At 45.3% G+C, this 18967-nt stretch overlaps 1 protein-coding gene and 1 long non-coding RNA gene across 6 annotated transcripts in view; both read right to left on the bottom strand.

Moving 5' to 3' along the window:
- SOBP (sine oculis binding protein homolog) overlaps nt 1-18967 on the bottom strand; it is a 155592-nt gene that overhangs the window by 18314 nt on the left and 118311 nt on the right. For 3 of the 5 annotated variants that reach the window (XM_070559181.1, XM_070559182.1, XM_070559183.1), the window contains one exon: nt 1250-3211. In XM_070559181.1, the coding sequence (XP_070415282.1) occupies nt 1253-3211 (1959 nt within the window). In that variant the 3' untranslated portion in view covers nt 1250-1252. Of the gene's footprint in view, nt 1-843; nt 1133-1249; nt 3212-18967 lie in introns of all 5 variants that reach the window. The other 2 variants (XR_011522580.1, XR_011522581.1) reach the window with 2 other exon arrangements.
- LOC139073634 (uncharacterized) lies at nt 4345-17224 on the bottom strand. The gene is made up of 2 exons (XR_011522582.1): nt 17143-17224; nt 4345-4453 (listed from the first exon to the last, which is right to left on the bottom strand). It is a non-coding gene; the product is annotated as an uncharacterized lncRNA (long non-coding RNA).

The raw sequence follows: 18967 nt of genomic DNA, 5'->3' as shown, positions 1-18967 counted from the left end.
TCTCCCCAAGACTGTTAAGTGCCTTGAGGGCAGCCACTGCATTATAGTCACCTTTCTACGTCCCCAGTGCCTAAAAGGAGCTGTGCACGAGTTAAATGCTTAATAAATGTTCATTTCTCTTCCTTTCCTCTCCATAACAGTTGATAAACCTCAACTGAACATTAGCCAGTTTGCTGTGCTCTTGATTAGAGGGGAGAGCTGTGGCTCTGGGTTCAGCAGGTCTGAGTTGGATACTGGTTCCCCCACTTACCAGCTTTGATTTGGGCAACGTCTCCAAGGCTCATCTTCCTCCTTGGTAAGATGCAGATGATGCCTACTCCACCAGGATTGGCGGGGGACCAAATCAGGCCACATCTGGCTATAGTGGGAATGCCACACGTGCTACTTCCTCGTCCCCTTACTGAAATTCTGGACTCACTATCAAGGGTTCACTTGGCATCAAGCAGGATTCCGACCATTAGGTCAGAGATGTGCACCCTCACCCACTTCAGCAACGTCCTCCTTTTCCCTGTCAAAGCCCCCCACTCTCTACCCACCAGCTGAGCCGCTGAGCCCAAAAGGGGAAGAAAGCAAAGCTGGTCACTGATGTTGAGGCCTGCCCTAGGGAATGCTGGATGGTGACAAAATGAAGGAAGAGACCCCATGAACGGGAGCTATGAGCCACTGCTCCAACACCCTGCCAGGAAAACAGGGTTGAGTGGCCTCAGTTCAGCTGGCGTAAGCATGTAAGAAGGTTAGATTTTATTCTCATCTTGCAAATGGGAATCCGGGAGTTAGAAAATTTGGTGAGTTGAGACATTCTGCCAATGAGTCTATCAGCTTCCAGGAAGCCGCCTAGCTCACCTTTTACCACAGCCTTGTAACCGCATGAGTGAACACTGACAGGTCCAGAGTAATCTCTCCTTCCTCCCCACATCCTCCTCTTCTTCAACAGGGTGAATTACAGAGAAAAGCATAATAATGCAAGTGTAATTAAGTAGATAGTGTTTCAAGTCAGTTTCAAGACTGGGCTTTACCATCAAGTAAGTGACCTCGGGCATGGCACTTACATGCTGTGACTCAGTTTCCTCAGCTGTAAAATGGGAATGACGTTGGATCAAAATGATGATAGTGTGTGACCACACAAGGTGTACTGGAAAACATGTAAGGTAAAAAATGATTATCAATACACTCTCTCGCCTCTGCCTCCTAAGAAGTACGGAGAGGTGCACTGGCTCGTGCGGAGGACAGCCGCGGCGTACATACAAACCTTTTACTTATTCTGATTTCTAATTCGGAGGCACCTCCTTTTGAGCGGAGGCTCCAGGTCCTCGGGCCCGGCGCTCAGCATGGGCGAGGAGATGATGCACGGCGCCATGGCAGTCTTCTCCGCCGGTTTTGGCACAGGCTGGATCACGCAGCCCGTCTTGGGCAGCATGCGCAGAGCATACGCGTGGTCCTCGTCCGCGGGGTTATTAAGGTTCGGGTCTGACTTGTCGCCCCCCGCCAGGGCCTCCTCCCCCATCAGCTTTTTGGCCGCCTCCCCGTCCAGGTGGCAGTTGGAAGCACAGTTGTTCTCCTTGACGGACTCCAGCTCGCTCACCGCGGGCTCCTCGTGCGACAGCAGCTTCTTGGGGGGCGCGGGCGGCGGCGGCGGCGGCGGCGGCGGCGGCGGGGGCTGCTCGGGCGGCGGCTCCGCGCCCTTGGCGCCCTCGGCGGCGGCGCCGCGCGTGCCGTTCACGATGACGTTGCAGGCCGCGGCGGCCTCGGGGCCCGCGGGGGCGCCCGGACCCGGGTCGCCGGCGGCGGGCGGGCTGCAGTGGCCGTCCCTGCAGCCGCCGCAGGTCCTGCGCTCCGCGGCGCCCGGCTCGCGCTCCGCCTTGACGTGCGCGTGCAGCGCGCGGTGGATCACGTTGTGCAGCCGGGCCCGGTGGCCCACGGTCAGGTCGATGACGCCGTCCTGCGGGCCCTGCAGCACGCCGGGGAAGCCGAGCTGGCCGCCCGCGCCCGGGGGGCTGCCGGCGCGCCGCGTCAGGTCCACCACCTCGCTCCGGCCGTGCTCCGCGGGCGCGGGCGCCAGGCTCAGGGCCTGGCCCGAGCAGCCGGGCGGCGAGTCCGCGGACTTGGACGAGCCCTGCTTGGAGTCCCGGGGGGACAGGGAGTGTCCGCCTGGCTTACCTCCTGCCGCCGAGGAGTCGCCGGGGGCGCTCGGAATGAAGTTCTCCCCGTTGCTGGAAAATCCGTTGGGGGGCTTGGAATCATTGACGTGAGGGATGGGAATAGGGATGGGGATGGGCACGGGCAGGGGCACGATCACCGGGTATGGCACGAGCAAGGTGGGGGGCGGCACCAGCGGGGCGAGCGACGGCAGCCCGAAATTCATCATCTGGGGCACGGGCATCGGGCCATTTGGCATCATGCTCACGGGCGGGAAGGGGAGACTCGGCAAGGGCGCGCCCGGGGGCGGAGGGGGCAGCAGGCCCGGGGGGTTACCAGGCATGGTCGGGGTGCTCGGGGGGTGGATATGGGGCGAGAGCATGGGCCGGTGCATGGGACTGGAAGTGGGGCCCAGGTTTCTGGGGCCGCCCGGAGGGGGCCCGATGCCCGGGAGCATGGGGTTGGACAGAGGGCTGTTGGGGTTGGAGGCGTGGTGTGGCGGCCCGCGAATGAAGGGCGGGCGGATCTGCTGCATGATCTGTTGTTCCATGAAGATGGGCAGCGGCACCGGGCCGCGGTTGGTCATCACCATGGGAGGGCTGCGAGGCGGCACTCCGAGGGGAGGCCCGATGCTAGCAGGTGGCTGGACGGAGACAGGAGGGATGTTTGGAGTCTCGCTGATCGGCATGGACTTGGGCACTGGCGTGGGGATTTTAGCGACAGAGCAGTTGGCAGTGTCAGATGGAGAGACGGTGGTGGACGCCGATGGGCCAGGGCCCTGGCTTTGGCCAGCTGCAGCCACCGGGGAGGGGGCTTTCCTCCGAGCATCTGTTAGAGGAATATTCCAAGAGTCTGGAGTGAGCAGCTGCACCCCGGTGCCTTCTGCTTTATTTTCCATGGGAGGGTGTAATGTGCTGCACAGCCCAGCTGGAAGATTGGCCTGGGTCTCTTTGTAGAAAATGTCCATTTTGTATTGATTGAGACATTTTGCACTGCAGAACTGAAGCCTTCTTTCCCCGTCCCCAAAATCCAGGTATTCTTTTGTGTGTCTTATGTGTTTACACCAGTCACATACCTACAACACAGTAATAAAAAAGATAAATAAAAAGATAAGCAGTTTCCTCTGGTAGATGGCGTTTCAGGTTTCACATAAACGTTCTTTCAGACTTTATCACAATCTTTCAAACAGGCTGAAGTGTTTCCTTCGAAAAGGTAAAATTCTGAAAAGTTCGTAAAATAATTTTTCCTTGGAAACCAGAATTGCTTTATAAATATTAACTCTTCAGAATAGCAATTATCACCATCTCCTATTTAAAAAAAAAACAAAACAAAACTCTCTTGTCCCCTTTGAGCATGACTTTAAGGTGGATCTGACAAAAAGGAATATGTATACCTGCCCACACATTTTCACTTGTCAGAGAGGCTCGTTGTAAATGCAAATCTAAGTAGTTTTGGAGAGAAGGATTCTCCAGAAAGTTCAATGGGTTTTGAAATATAGCCCCTTAAAATTCTCCTCATGCAAAGTCACTTTACACTATTGACTGTGTTCGATAATGCAGTTGGAAAGGGTGTGCTGTGTTAGCCAATAACACGAAGCGTGGAACATCATTATGTCTGCCTTCCAAGGGGAAACTTGGAATTAGTCATGAAGTCTGTGTGAGGTTTAGCTATTCCCAACCTGTGATGTTGCAGCAAGCTAGAATTATTTTTTGAGCTGTTTGCCCACTCTCTCTCAGTAGTCAGAATTTTTGGTGACATTTCTTGGCAGGCAGTCTTATTTAACAACTTTTCAAACACCAGAGAACGTTTTCCAAAAGTTGTTATGGCTTTTTCCCCCCTTCAGAGCTACTCCTGGCACAGGAAAGACATTGCCAAATTTATTTTAAAGTTGGGCTGCAGAACTAATTAAAGGCTGAGAGCTTTTCCCAATTGGAAATCATTAGACATCAAAGTTCAAAAAATAGTCATTCTCAGCTTCAGAACCCATTACTTTGGAGAAATTATTGTGATTTCATTAACACATTAATTTTGCAACACCATCAGCTCTCACAGATGGTGAAGACATGATCTACAATTCAAATATGACTCTTGTTTGCACAAATGTCTTTCCTTCATATGGCATTTTAAACAAGAATTAATATGAGTAATCTTGCCATAGCTATAAACAGATAAACAGATGTCAAAATTTTCAATAGTTTTTTCAGTGCCTTACTTTTTTGACTGAACATTACACACAGAATCTTTTTTTCTTTTCTTTTCTTTTTGCTTTTTTGGTCATTTCCTCAGCTTCAACCCATGCAGCAGCAGAGGAAGGATTCTGAAATGCAATGCAATGGTGAGTTTATTGACTTCGAGTCCGTCTTCAGTAAAGCACTGGTTCCAATATTGCTCTAAATGGAACCCTGTTTTTGTGGAGGAGGGTGTCTGTTGTTGGTGTGTGTTGTTTTTTAACTATGGTACACTGATAGCATTAAAAGATGATAAATTTTAATAACGATTGATCACATAAACAATGCAAAAACAACATATGCTGGGCATTTGATTCCTCATCTCATTTAACTCTCAGTTTTCCTTGACTGTAAACAGTGGTGGCATGCCCGTATGTAATTGTGGGTGCCCACACTCGTGGCAGATGTGGGTCTGGATGGGTAAATCCACTCTTTTCCTTCTCGCTGTTTTTTCAGTGATATTCGCAGGTAATATACTCGATGGTGTAAGGCTGAAGAACAAATACTTACTGGCACACATTAGTTTTTCCTTTGGTTTCATATCAAATTGCCCTTTCAAAATATTTGTTGTAAAAAAAATTTTTTTTCAATGCTAATATCCTCCTGTGTTTCACTACAGTGTTTCAGGTTTCTCCAGAATTAAGAGAATTTTTTTTAATCCTAGTTGAGATGTCCAGTTTACAGATAAGTACAGAATTGCCTCTGATGAGAAGAGACATGCAGAATCCATCAGACCCTCAAAATTCTCATCTAGAAAAGGTTAAATAAACTAGTAGTGAAAGTTTGATGCATGTAAGTTATTATTTTTAAAACCTGATCATTTTTACACAGTTAATTTATAATGATGTGACATTTAAACTCCAATATGAAATAAAGCCACCTAATTCTGTTTCAATATTAGACATCCATAGAAAGACTAAAATGTAAATTTATAAGTTTGAAGTGAAGGATCAAATATAGCTTCTTTAATCATGAACTAGAAAACATTATCAATAAATTAAACTAATGAAAATAATATACCAAATTTTCTGGCATATTTCTTTGGGAAGTTATTTTTTAACCATAAGGGGAAAGAGTTTTCTGAAATCCTTAATTGGTTTTTAAATTGCCAGATTGAATTATTTGTCTCCAGAGGATTCCTCTGTTTCCTCAAGCTAAATAAATATTTTCAAGTGAAATCACAAAAAATAATCTAAATATAACTTAAATGTGCTCCCTTCGCTTCCTTCACTTTTAATAATTCATTGATGAATAAGGAATGCGCAGCGATCTATCCCAATTATCAAGTGAGAATTCCCCACCACATTTTATCTATTTCCACATAAAAAGGATTACAGACATCAAAGTTCAAAGCAAATTCCATTTCATCAAACTTTCCAGTTAAAGCAAAGGCTTAACGCTTAGCTACTTGGTTTTCTGCAACATCCCAGTGTTTAGGTAATAGTGTGACTGTTTATGACTATCTCATTTTGGGTAACGTGAGTGTGAATGTGTGTGTATCCTTGCCTTGTTACATCTCAATTCAGAACGCTGTTGTAAAAATCCAGAAAAGCAAGCTCTCTGATGAAGCAAAAAATTACTAGAGAAAAAAATGGTCACTTAAGAAATAATGAATCAAGTCTGTCTTACAGGACACATCATTTAAGATGAGGTCAATGAATTTATGGCACAAATGGCTATATCATGTGAGGCAATAAAATGCAGTCCATCATTCATTCTACATCTAACTAATGACACACTTCTAGTAATTAAAGATTTCATCATCAGAGCCTGAGCTGATTACTTAAGATGGGGTAGTTAGGTAAAAATACATACTGTAGATCTCTCTCTTTAATAAAATAACATTTGCATATCCATGAAATACACAGCATGTGTCTCATAAACTATGGTTTTCTGAATTGTGGTGTTATAGAGTATTCTCTTTTTCCACAGACGGCTTTAATTTTTTTTTTTACTTTGTGAGGCTTTAGTTTTTCCTCATTATGCCAAGAAGTACCAAAATTCCTTCGGATATTTTAAAAGATAAAGATTAAGAAGTGCAGAGGCCAACTCACTGGGCTCTGGAACGATTTCCCCCTAATTCCACCCCGGCTTTGTTTCTGTTGGAATCTGGCCTCTTTGGTTCCAGTTCTCTCCCTAACAGGTCCCAGATTGGACAGAGCTGAGGCTGAAGCTGTTTAACGATGGCAATCTGGGGACCGAACAATCAGCTAATGCAATGCCATTGAGCGAGACAGCTGAAATGCTTCGCATCACAAATACATAATGTATCACCAGGAAGACAAAGAGATCACAAAGGAGATAAACAAATGCGTGTTCCATTCAACCCTCTCACAGCAGTCCTCAAAAAGATTAAATTTACCTTCCTGGGATGTGTCCAATTCTAAACAACAGAATGAACATTTCCTTTAGTCCATTTAGAGTATTTATATTTTGGTGGCTGACTGCCAGAGTAGTACTTATAAGCTCAGTGGCCTGATGGATTCACTCCTTTCCTGTGAAATAAATGTGTGGCAACCTACACCGTGGAACTGCTCAAAAGATACTGCCTCAGCAGAAATATCACTTGCTCTTGATATAAGAAAACCGAAAGGCAAGACTTCTGGTTCCTATAACTCTTTCCATCTTGTGTTTCCCCTGGAAAGAAAGGAGGCTATTCATCTTGGCGACGAAGCCTTTATTTTTATATAAATGTCCGAAGCCAAAGCCAAAGTATGCCATGAGGTTACTCACATGGGCACTAGATATACATTCTACTGGGCTTAAGAGAAGATTCAGGTGACTGGAGGTAGGGGGGACAGGGTTCCTAATTAACACATTAATCAATTGTCGGCTGTGGGAGTGAAGTTCATCCTTTAATGGAACCCTTCTGAGTGGTAATCTGGCATCAGGCAATATTTAATTAGGAAACCCTTTTGCTGAAACCTTTCTTATCTGGGCAAAGACACGTGCAGCAATGGAAGAGTAAAAGGATATTTTCAATCCCTTGAATGCCATCAACAATTTGAAAAACAAAACAATCTTCACATGCTCCTGACTTTCCACGAATATAGCATCCAGGTAACAGGTCAGAAGCTACAGCTCTTTAGGCAAAACTGAAGCTTGCCATAAGAGGCTGGATCTCTAAGCCTTGGCTTGTTAAATGTGGCATTGATCTTGCCAGCCATTGATCTTGAGTCCAGGCCCAATCAAAAAAATCATGAGCTCACCCAAGAGTGAAGCAAAGGAGGATGAAGAGACATGGGCGGAGGTGATCAGTGCTTTGAAGGGTCTGGGGTCTCCTCTACCTGTGAACAGTCACCTCACAGCATGAGTTGAGGGCCTGAGGCTGACCCCATCTGAACACCTGCTTCCAGCCCAACCCTGGAGTCCCATGGTCCCAGCATCAGCTGTTCCTTGGCGTTTAGCCACTGCCTCCATCAGGGCCCTGGGTCAGTGGACCCGGGCAGCAAAGGATGCTATGGAAATCATGTGGATTTGGAATCAGAAGATGTGGGTTTGAATCTGGGCTCCATTACTGACTAGCAGTGCAACCTTATGAAAATCAGCTTCAATTTCTTTATCTGTGAAATGAAGCTAATAGTAGTAACAAGTAATGCTTGTGTGCCAGGCATATCACTAAGCTGGTTACACAGTGTAGTTTTTCAGGCCCTAGCCTGCCACCCTCATGGTTGCCGATGCCCCAGGAACATCCCACATGTTTCAGTTCATTTTAACTTAATGCGAGGATGTTTGTATGGCAGTGTGAGGAGAGAAAGGGAAATTTTCGTCCACAGTTTTCCTATGAGCCTGTGTGTCTTTGAGATAGAATGGGGCATGTTTCTCTCCGGGCAAAATGCATGCTGCACATCACAGACACCAGCCCTCCACCCTGCTTCCTAGGAGACTCTGTCCCAGGGCTAAGAGAGGGGCTGTCCGCAGTGACAAGGAACCAAGGAAAGTTGTGTGTGCGTCCCAGTTGCCCATCACCCTGAGAAGGCTCTATTCAACTCCTGCCGAGCCGTCTTCGTTTTCCAAGGCCAGTCATTCTCTATTTCGGGCAAAAGCTTGATAAAGCAGCATGGCTGCTTGGAAATGAGTGTTAGAACCATTAAAATGAATAATTCCTCTTAGGCTCAACTGCTGTTTGAATAGTGGTAGCCATAAACTGTGCTATTCATGTTTTATTAAAAAACAGAGCTGATGAATGATCTGCTTGACTCATTACATGGCAGAAGAATCTTCCAAAGGAAGGGCCAGAAGCCACAGTATCAGACGCCTTTAAGACAGGATGACCCAACCCCCGCGGGGCAGAATGAGTGTGAGGGAAAGCCCCATGGAGCAGGGAGGGTGCACTAACACCTGATGGAGGGACCAAGCTCGCCACTCCAAGTTTCCTTGCAAAGTTCGATTGGAGAGTGAAGGAAGGAAAAAGATGGCCTAGCCATAGATATGCAAAGCCATACGGAAATCAGGAGAGGATTTAGAACTAGTAAGGGCTATTTTTTTTTTTTTTAAAAAGCAAATTCATGGTGAAATTTATTTTCAAAATAAACTTTCTGCAGGTTTAGATTCCAACATGATGATGTTTGCTACATAGTTCTTTATATTTAAGGGTCTTATTTGGCTTTTTGTTTTGCTTTATAGTTTGATCTCTATTCTCTCTCTCAATTTCTCTTCCTCTCTCCTCAAATAGGATTTGGAGCTCAAGGGGAGGCCAACAAGCATCTTTATAAGAATTGAAAATCTCATTAGAAAACTGCCCTGTAGGAACTTTATACCATGACTCAAATTCTACTTATCTTATAAATTTTAAGCTAGATTTCAGACCCAGGTCGTCAGGGCAGATCCTTCTCTTTCACATGTGCCATGAGCTCTGTAAGGGAGAGCAGAGATGGGCTTGGTTTTCAGGATCTCAACGAGCATTGACAAACGGCTCATTACTGACCCAAGTCTCTGTTTCTACAGCCAAAGCAAGAGCTGGAATCCTGGCAGTGACCAAGATTCAGTGACCGAGGGGCCATCCTCATAGCCAAACACACGATGCAGAAGAAGGTGATTTTACCCTTTGGTATGACAGTTTAGGTTGCCTACAAGCATTAGCATATCATCACACACCTCTGCTTCGTTTAAGCTGGATAAATGCAACTTACATCATCCTAACACAAGTCATCCAGATGGACACTGAAAAATTCAAACATCGGAAAATCTGGTCTACCTGGTGCCAAATGTCTGCCTCTCTGTTTTCCAACTATTGGCACTGAGAAGACACAAAAATAGCCTAAGAGATCTCAAAGCCATGAAACTTAGCCCTGAAAGAACCTCAGAGAACATCTAGTCCACTCCTCCAGCCTCCAGGTCCTGCTGGGGCCAGGCGCTTAATCACTTCGAGCCCCAGGTGCTCAGCTGTAAAATGAGATCGTCAATAGAAACAGCACCCCCCTGGGAAACAAGTGAGGAAGAACCAGCGAGTGATTGCAGATGCGGAAAATGTGCCACATAAAAGCAGAGAGCGGTGTCCTACCCCGTCTCCCACTGTCATGCCCTGTGACTCAATTTTCTCTTTTTATCAACTCCAGATATTGTAACTATCACCTGCCCTGAAAAATCTGCCATCACATAATCCAATCTATTTGTTCATAAGCGAGCGTGTGGTGAGGGCCCAGCATGTGTCAGGCACTGTACAAGGAACTGGGGTATAAGTAAGATGCGTCCCCGGCCCTCATACAGCTTCAGGTCTACTGCAGCAAACAGGGGGCCTGCACATTTTCGTTCTGTTTTTATTTAACCATCTTTGCTACAAACTGAAGCTTAAGAAAAAACTGTGCTTCTATCTGTAATGCTTTTATTCATTCAAAAGTAAGTGCTGAGCTGTGCTCAAAAAGGAAATGGACAGTGGAACAGCACAGGAAAGGTCCAGTACTTGCCCTCAAGGAGCTCAAAATCTGTCTATTAACAGTCACAATAGAAATTTGCACACACCTCCTCTCCCCAGAAATATTCTGCACTCCATCCATCAACAGGTTTGTTCTAAAGGTTAAAATTCAACTGACAGTTTTTAACTAAAAAATAGTCAATATTTTACTCTCTCAATATCAGACTCCCCTTTGTCCTTCTAACCCAACACTGTCTCCCCTTTTTTTCAAATGTATATCTGAATCTTTTTTTTTTACCTTGGTTATTGGAACTCCTTGTTTTCAAAATACATATTTGAATCTCTTTTCAAATGTATCTTGGATCTCATTGATCATGACTCTTTCCGTTTTCTAAATGCATGCTCGAATATTTGAAGTTTTATTATTTGTGACTATAAGAGCCCTCTCTCTGCCTGAAAAAGTTTCAGGGAGGGACCCTGGGTTGTTCTTGAGTATAAAGGGAGACTCACCAAACTGATAGATTAAAAAAGTGAAGCGTGCTGGTTACCTGGCTTCTATGTGAGGTCATTCACTTCATTTCTTCCTTCATGCAGACTTTTTAGAAAATGGCAAAAATCATTATCTCAAAACACCTAGCTTTAGTTCCACAACACGGCTCATCATACATCAATGACAGGACTTTTTGGAAGGACTTCTGTTATTATCTGTGATATCTGAAGCAGCCTTTTGTTCCTAGGGATCTTATTTGAATCTGCCTCCCAGCCTCCTCAACCACCTGGGCTATGTCTTGGCATCTGTGATGAGCAGCACCACTGATATGCCATAGGACCAAGGCTGTGTGTGTACCGGTGGTCCAGGTCAAGGGCACTGCTGGGCAGAATTAATGGCCCCTCTGGCAATCCTGCACCTCGGCTCCCTCTCTGGCTGCTTCTTGAAGGCTCACAGCAGCTCCTGGCCACCTCTCATTCACTTACCAACGACAGACTGATTGCTTGGAACGTGCCAGGCACTTGGCTAAGGGCTTTACTTGCAATGCCTCAGTCAATCATCTTTTAACAGTCTCTTGCACATTTCTCTGCTCCCTGAGTCATAGACTGAACCAGCTTCTATCTGTGGATGCTCAGGATTGTCCCACTTCAGTCCCTGGTGTCCATCTCTGCACAGTCCTCAAATCTCTCCAGGACACTCCATCAAAAGTTATGGCTTTTATTATAGTGCCTTCTGGAAGCCCCAATCTGATGTAATAATAATAGATTATACTAGTAACAACAGCTAGCATTATTTAAGCACTACTAACTGTGTTGGGCATGTTACATGGATTGCCTCACACTCTCCACAAGTACCTTATCGTATAGGTAACTGGGGTTTAGGTAGGTTAAAGAACTTGCCCAAGATGACCTACGCAGATAACAGATGGCAGATCCAGATTCTAACTTGCATCTGTCTGGCTTCAAAGCCCATACTGCCCCACTATCTCAAAGACTTTTTGCATTTTCCTTTAAAACTATAGGATTAATATGTTGGCTAATATTTGATAATAACTTTGTTCTGAAATTCCAGAATCACAGACATTTAGACCTGGAAGGAACTTCACAGGTCAAACCAATCTATCTCCCCTGGGAAGCCTGGGCTTCCTTCAACACATAGGTGGTCTTCCAGGTGGCGCTCATACTTCCTGTGACAGGGAGAACCAACCAGATCCATCCACACAGCCGAAGAGTGATTCCCACAGAGTGAACTTCCTCCTTTGCGTGGACTTTTCGACGGCCTTCAAAGGAGGGTTGCAAGATAATTGCAGAGCCCTGCGCAGCCTGTTTTGAGGCAACCTGTTCTGTTGCCGGACAGCTGTGATTCTTAGAAAGTTGAACCACTCCACGTCGCTGTCACTTCCACCCACGGGAAGTAGTTCTGTTCACCAGGATCTCCCAGCACAGGTCAACAACTCTTCCAAAATTCAGCCTTTCAAATACTTAAAAAGAGCCATCATATTTCCCCCAGATTGTCATTTTTAAACCTCCCCAGTTCCTGTGCCCATTCCCCAGGGGACGAGTTCCCAGAGCCCTCCTATCCTGTCTGTCCTCCTGTGCCTCTTACCCAGGCATATACTTCACCTGGGTAAGGCCCCTCCTAAAGGGTGGAGCCCAGAATGGAATGCAGCAGCCTGACCAGCACAGAATCCAGGGAACTCTCCCCTCCCTCATGTAGAACTATACCTCCGCTAATGCCGCCCAAGAATGCATGTGCTTTTTAAGCAGTTATAGCCCGCTGTGAAGTCTTTACTTTCTAAAAACAAACATTTATTGAGTATCTGTTATGTACCAGGCTTGAAGCTTTCCCTTAAGTTATCTCCTTCAATTCTGACCACAAACTTGTAAAGGAGCTATTGTTTTTCCTATTTTACTTAAAAATGGGAAAACAAAGTTTCAAAGAGATGATGCATTTCCCTAGGCTCTCACAGCCTACAAACAGTGGAGCCAGGATCCAGATCCAGACCTTCCAACACATCCTCTTTCCACCCCACCACGCTGCTTGCTTCATGCTGAGTTTCTGGTCAACCAAAACCTTTTTCCCCTAAGTGCTTATCAACCATTCGTTTAATGATATAGTCAAGGACTTTTGAGGGTAAGCCGTCAAGCCTACTGGTCTAGAGTTTCAGAAATCAGAAACTCTTTCCCGGTTTTGAAAATGTGGTCAACATTTGTCCATTTCTGTTGTTTTGAAACCTCTCTCATTCATCATGATAGAACAGATTACCCAAAATTAGATATGAAATTATCTACAAACTTCCTCATAGTGGCTGGGCAATCTAAATTGGGTTAGCGTAGCAGGTGCTCTCTGCCTGTTTCTTTGCCCCTAACTTGGGATTCACAGCATTCTTTATGGTATCTGCCCTACCCATTCTGGTATGAGAACATTCTCTTTATGGAGAAAGTTGAGAGAAATCAAATAAAAGTTGCCCAGCCTTGCCTTCTCACTCTCTTTTGTTAAATATTACACCATTTGCTCTAAACACTGACCTGTCCAGTTTTACTTCTTGCTCCTTCCAGGAGCACAGCCTTAATAGCTCCTTTTACTAACCTGGGCAGTTCCCCAAGGGTCCAGCCCCTCATGCACCCCAGCCTTCCTGACACAATACTCCTTCTCAGAATTTCCTACCTGCCATGTTGCCCCCCTCGCCCCAACTACACTGAGCATCCGATTGTGGGACTAAACCCACCTTTCCTTGGAAATTTTTTAAAAATCTGCTTTTCTAAATTGTAGGAATGTAGCTGATCATATCCAGCATTGTCTCCCTCTGACATTGCACATTCCAAGGTGGTTGGGTCTCTTCCCCACTCTATCCACATACCAAGCAGCTTTCCCCCATATTAATCAAAGTGGTGGTCAAAGTAGGGTTCTCCTCATTGCCCCTTTACCTTCTCAGAGCTATCTGCAAGGCATGGGAAGAATGATCAATTGCTCTGTTTTATGAGAGTGAAATTCTTAGCAGATATCTAGGTAAATTGCCCCATATCTTGCTTCTTTGCTAATTAATCTATTTTTAATGTCTGCTTCAGATTTTGTACTCAATACCCCCAAATAACTCCTTGGATGTTTCCTTTCATTTTCCTAAAATTCCCATCTTGCATTTCCCCCCAAGTGCGTGGACTGCCATATAAAGATTTATTTTCCTGAGATTTACCCACCTATTAGATATGTTGGTGGGGTATGTTGTTTTATATTTTAGTTCTACATGTTAGCTCTAGTCTAGGCATAAACCTCCCTCCAAGGCTCAGTGGTATCTCTGAGATTGTTTTTATCTTTCTGCGCCCACAATCCAGGATAACCCCGTCCTTCCCACTCTCTGCGTTGGTAGACAGATGTCAGAATCCATTTGTTTATTCCTCTGCAAGACTTTGCTCTGGAGAAGGAGTGGCCCCTTCTTAACTATCCCATCTTTTCCTGTGTCAGACATGCTGCCTTCATTGTGTCTAGCTTCACAGGTTTAAAATAGAGCCAACTGGTTTACCCACACTCTACTCTTATTTACTCATTATTCTCCTATTAAGTCTCACTTATAAAAAACAAAGACAAAATCCTCTACCATGAATTTTCCTATGATGTGTCCTTCAAAGTAAAAAGCACACCACAAAAATAAAACCCAGAAACCCAAGTCAACGAAACTCTTGACCCCCAAATTCGCCACTGTTTCCAAAGGCTTGTGGAGTGTTTGACAGTAATGTAATTGCAATAATGAGGAGGTTTGCAGGCCAGGTTGTGGTCCTAAGCTCACTATGGATGTTTTAGCCCTAGGCTCAGCTTCAGGCCAGCACCAGTCGCCGGGCCCAGAGACACCAGTGGAATCCCTTATGCTCAGTCACACACAAATGTGACATTTATGGCATCTGGTGCACAATGCTACAAATTCAAAAGGCCCAGAGTGCTGGGCTCACAAACTTGGGGAAAAGAAATAACTTAGGTTGCTTATTATCTTTTCTTCTTAGTTAATTAAGACCTGTGTGAGAGCACCAGCTTAGTGACAGGTCTTAGGTATCTGGGAGGGATATGCTGGACTGCTTCTGATGTTGGATCTACATGTTGGTTCCTTTGTCTCTGAAAAGCTTCCTGGATGTTTGTGGACTGTTAGTTTGCCTAGTTCTCTTCCATCTTTGTCCCATGAACATAGCCATCCTGCTGTACTAACTACCCAGTTGAAAGCCAACACTCCACTAATGCTAGATTCTGCCCAGAGCATCCCTCTTACAACTGCATCCTCATAAGCAAATCCTGGGTCAGCCCCACCCAATCTCTCCATCCAGGATGAACGTCTAAAGGGCCAAATGTGTGAAGAGAGACAGCCTGGGACAAAGAGATGTTTTCATACATATTTAAACACACCTGTTATTTATATAACTCCTTTCTCTCAGTGAATTCAAGTGGCTCAATAGACACTATCACAGTATCATTCACCAGAAGTCTGTAAAGAGATAAGCAGCCAGATAACATACTTATTTTAGAGATAAGTAAATTGAAACTAGCAGCAATTATATATCAGTTGTCAGTATTTGGGTCAAAGCCCCCATCTCATCATCCCTGTATAACCAACTATAGTCACTCATCGCTTAACAAGGGGGATACATTCTGAGAAATGCGTCGTTAGGCAATTTCGTCATTGTGCGAACATCATAGAGCATACTTACACAAACTTAGATGGTATAGCCTACGACACGCCTAGACTCTATAGTACTAATCTAATGGGACCACTGTCCTATATGCGGTCTGTCACTGGCTGAAACGTTGATATGCAGTGCATGACTGCAGATCATTCTTTGGTCTATGAAGAAAGAAACAAAATGAAGAAGAATACTTCCATTTGACCTGTCATACAACTGGAGTCTTGGCTCCCGGGTGAAAAGAGAAAGGAGTATGACAGAGCTGCCTAATCCAAACAGCCTGCACAATGGGCCTCAGATCTGGTAAGACACACAAAAAAGGCATATCTGGGGGAGAATCTAAATATGTGAGGCCAGGCATCTCTCCTAGGGCTTAGTATCTATGAGTGAAGTAAAAGGCATTACTGGCTATATTCTGCTGCATCACGGCATGCCCTGGGTACAGACTGGCATGTAGAGAAGTGGAGGAGAAGAGGAAAAGGAAGAAAGAGGAGGAGGGAAAGAACTCTGTACTAACTACCTTTGTATCAGAACAGAACCCATTAGACACTGAGTGCCTGCTATGGCCACAGCCCTGCTGTTCTCTGGCCACAGCTGACTGGGCCCAAAGACATCTCAAGAACTTGGTGTGGCTCTGCCAAACAGGAACAGAGTAATTCAACAAACCAATCAGAGTTTCTTCTTTGGGAAGATGGGAATCAAGATAACTCCAAGAGACTAAGTAGCGATGGGGATAGCGGTTGTGGGAATAACCACAGAGGATAGGCAGTGAGCAGAAGCCATGGGGCAGCACAGGTCATGAGGCAGAGTCGGGAGAAGGGGCTGGAAGTGGCAGGAATGGAAGTTAAGCGGCAGGGAGTTGCAAGTCCTCAGAAGCCATGTGCTAAAACAGGAAGGAACAATGCCTGCTCCTGGGGGGCAGTAAGACAGTCCAGTTGCCCAGTTATTAGCACTGTGGGACCATCTTTGATGCCAGAACAATCACCCAGGCTCCATGAGGACGGGCAGTGGCTATTCCCATCTTACTTATTTCCTTGGGCTTCTTTATAGCAAGCCTCCATAACTTTAGGAAGACCAAGAATCTAACCCAGCTTTATTAAATTAAAATTAAATCTCTCTGATTTAATCCTTACTCTCTAATCAGTATTAATCTCTATTAAAAGATGAGGGAAATCTAGGAAGGGGCAGTGACTTCAAAGTCCTTGCATGATCCCACAATAATTCCTCCTGTTGTTAAGAAGTGCCTTGTGGCACATTACCACCATGTACCCTGCTATGGGTGTGGGGTGCCCAGGGCAGCTTCAGCCCAGGGCAGGAGGAAGCTGACACCAGGACGTGCCTCTTTACACCAGCACTATTTCCAAGGGTTACCACAGAAAGGAAACGTGACTGCCACATCAGGTGCTTGCCCAGTCCCAAACCCACTGCAACTGCCCCCTTGTCACAGACCACTCCGACCCCAACTCTCTATTGCCTACAGTATATTCATCCCTTCCTGCCCCTGAACAAGGGTTCCACGTTCAAATAAGTTTGGGAAACGTTGCATACCCTGTGCCCCTCTTAAGATTCTCAATGCACATTGCCATATTTAAGCTTCTGAGAAGTTCTGCAGAAAAGAAACATGTTTAACTTCATTAATCCAGAGTTTCCTCAATTTTCCAAAAATAGAATTCTTTTTTTCTAGTAGGATCCTGTAGAAAAACACTTTGGAAAATGCTGCTTTAATGATTTGGATGCATATAAGAGAGAGCCAAGAAACCTAGGCCTTACCATTATTCCTTTGACTAAAGCTTTCCTCTGTGGTCTCGTGGAACTTTTACACCTGGCCTGCTGTCTCACACGTGGTAGGGGTTTCATATGCAACTGTTGGTTGTTCACGGAATTGTAGGAGAAGGCCAAGGTGATTCCCAGCCTGTGCCCCTCTGCACATCAGCAGGCTCTGTCCTGCCGGAAATCAAGGTTATTCGTCCCCTTGTAGCACTTTTCTCAGCTCTGCGGCTCCCCCCTCACCTCCCACCAGCTTCCTGTGCTCGCCCAGGCCTAGACCCGATTACATTTCACACTGTGGTTTCAGCTTCTGCAGTCAGTACAAACTCAATTTCTGTCCTCTCAGCTCCAGTTACCCCACACAGTGCGCGGGGCCGACAGGATGTCATGAATGCCACTACCTAGAGCGTGACCTTCCAAAACCTGAAGCTCCACCTGAGAGCATTTGAGGTCACACCATTGCATTTTCTGCATTACAGATGAATCCATGAGCATCTTCTGAAGGACGAGCAGCCAAAATGGAGGGAGCAAACTCTCACAGCACAACAAGAACAACAAATGGCCTATCTGTATTTTCATATTCATATACAAAGGACTGTCCTTATCTGCCTGCTGAATAAAAACATAAAATCAAGAAATACTACCTCAACCAGCCTTGCTGGCACACTGATTTTGAAAGAAATTTGAAATAAACCCTCACAGTTATCTCTTCCCTTGGCCATCCTCTGCCGCAGGTCTTTGGGTGAGTTCTCCCTTATCAACAGCGAGTGACACACGTGTCCTAAAGGGCCAGAACAACTATGGTCTCAAAAGACAAATGGGTGATTAACTGTTCCTGGACTAAGTATATTCTTCTAATCGGACACCTGCATCCTGTAACACACACTCCATGGCCTGATAAACCCAACGGTGGCATGGATGCCTTGATTTCTAATAGGTAACCTCACTCTCTCAGGTCCCAGTTGGAAGTAACTCAAATTCTTTTCTAAGTCCTGTTAACACTGTACAGTCATTTTATCCATCCATTTAACTAAAAAGGGTTGCAATGATAATCTAATAAAGCACAACACTACCTACACTGCCATATCTATGTTGCTACAGAGTTTAAGCCAACCTGGGCGTGGCCCTGTGATAGTCAAAATGAGCCGTGGAGTGAGCAGGCTCACTGGCTAATTGAGCTTCCTGCTGATCACCACTGAGACGAGAGACACGAGTAGGGATTGGAATTCCATTATGAGTTTTTAATAATTAAACATTACACGTTCGGAACCTCATTCTTCTGTATTACTTTTTAAATATTAATCTATTTACATCAGCTAGACCTCCTGCAGCTTGACACGCAGCAAATGGGAGTCATGCTGAGATAGACAACTGTGTTCCGAGCTTACGACATCTTTGTTCTTCAGTAACAGTAAATGTGACACTAACCCTCTGTTCAACTCAATCCTATACCGTAATTACCCCACCTTTTGGAAGGCGGCTTGCTCCGTTTTTCAGCACACTCACATGTTGAAACATGATGAGTCATGACACTGACTTTTAAAATTATCAAAGAATCCAGATTAATCTTCTTTTGAGAGTTTTTAATGCCCCTTATAATGAGATCTCAATGAGATCTCTGGGTGGGGGGCACCCTGCCCTCTTCAGAACCGGGGTTAGGAAATGGATGTGGGAGGCACGTGAGGGTTTCCTTCGATATTATCCCACACTGTAATGAGACTCCAGCATAAAAATTCAAAACCCGGAGCTCACATAAAATGCTCATAAAGAGCTAATTCTGCTTTACACTGCGCCCTCATGCCCAGAGGACTTGTCCCAGGGGCCCGAC

Source organism: Equus przewalskii, chromosome 9, assembly GCF_037783145.1.
Source record: "Equus przewalskii isolate Varuska chromosome 9, EquPr2, whole genome shotgun sequence".
Taxonomy (NCBI): Eukaryota; Metazoa; Chordata; class Mammalia; order Perissodactyla; family Equidae; genus Equus; species Equus przewalskii.
The sequence above is the reverse complement of the archived record's forward strand: the minus strand, read 5'-3'. Positions and strand labels throughout refer to the sequence as shown.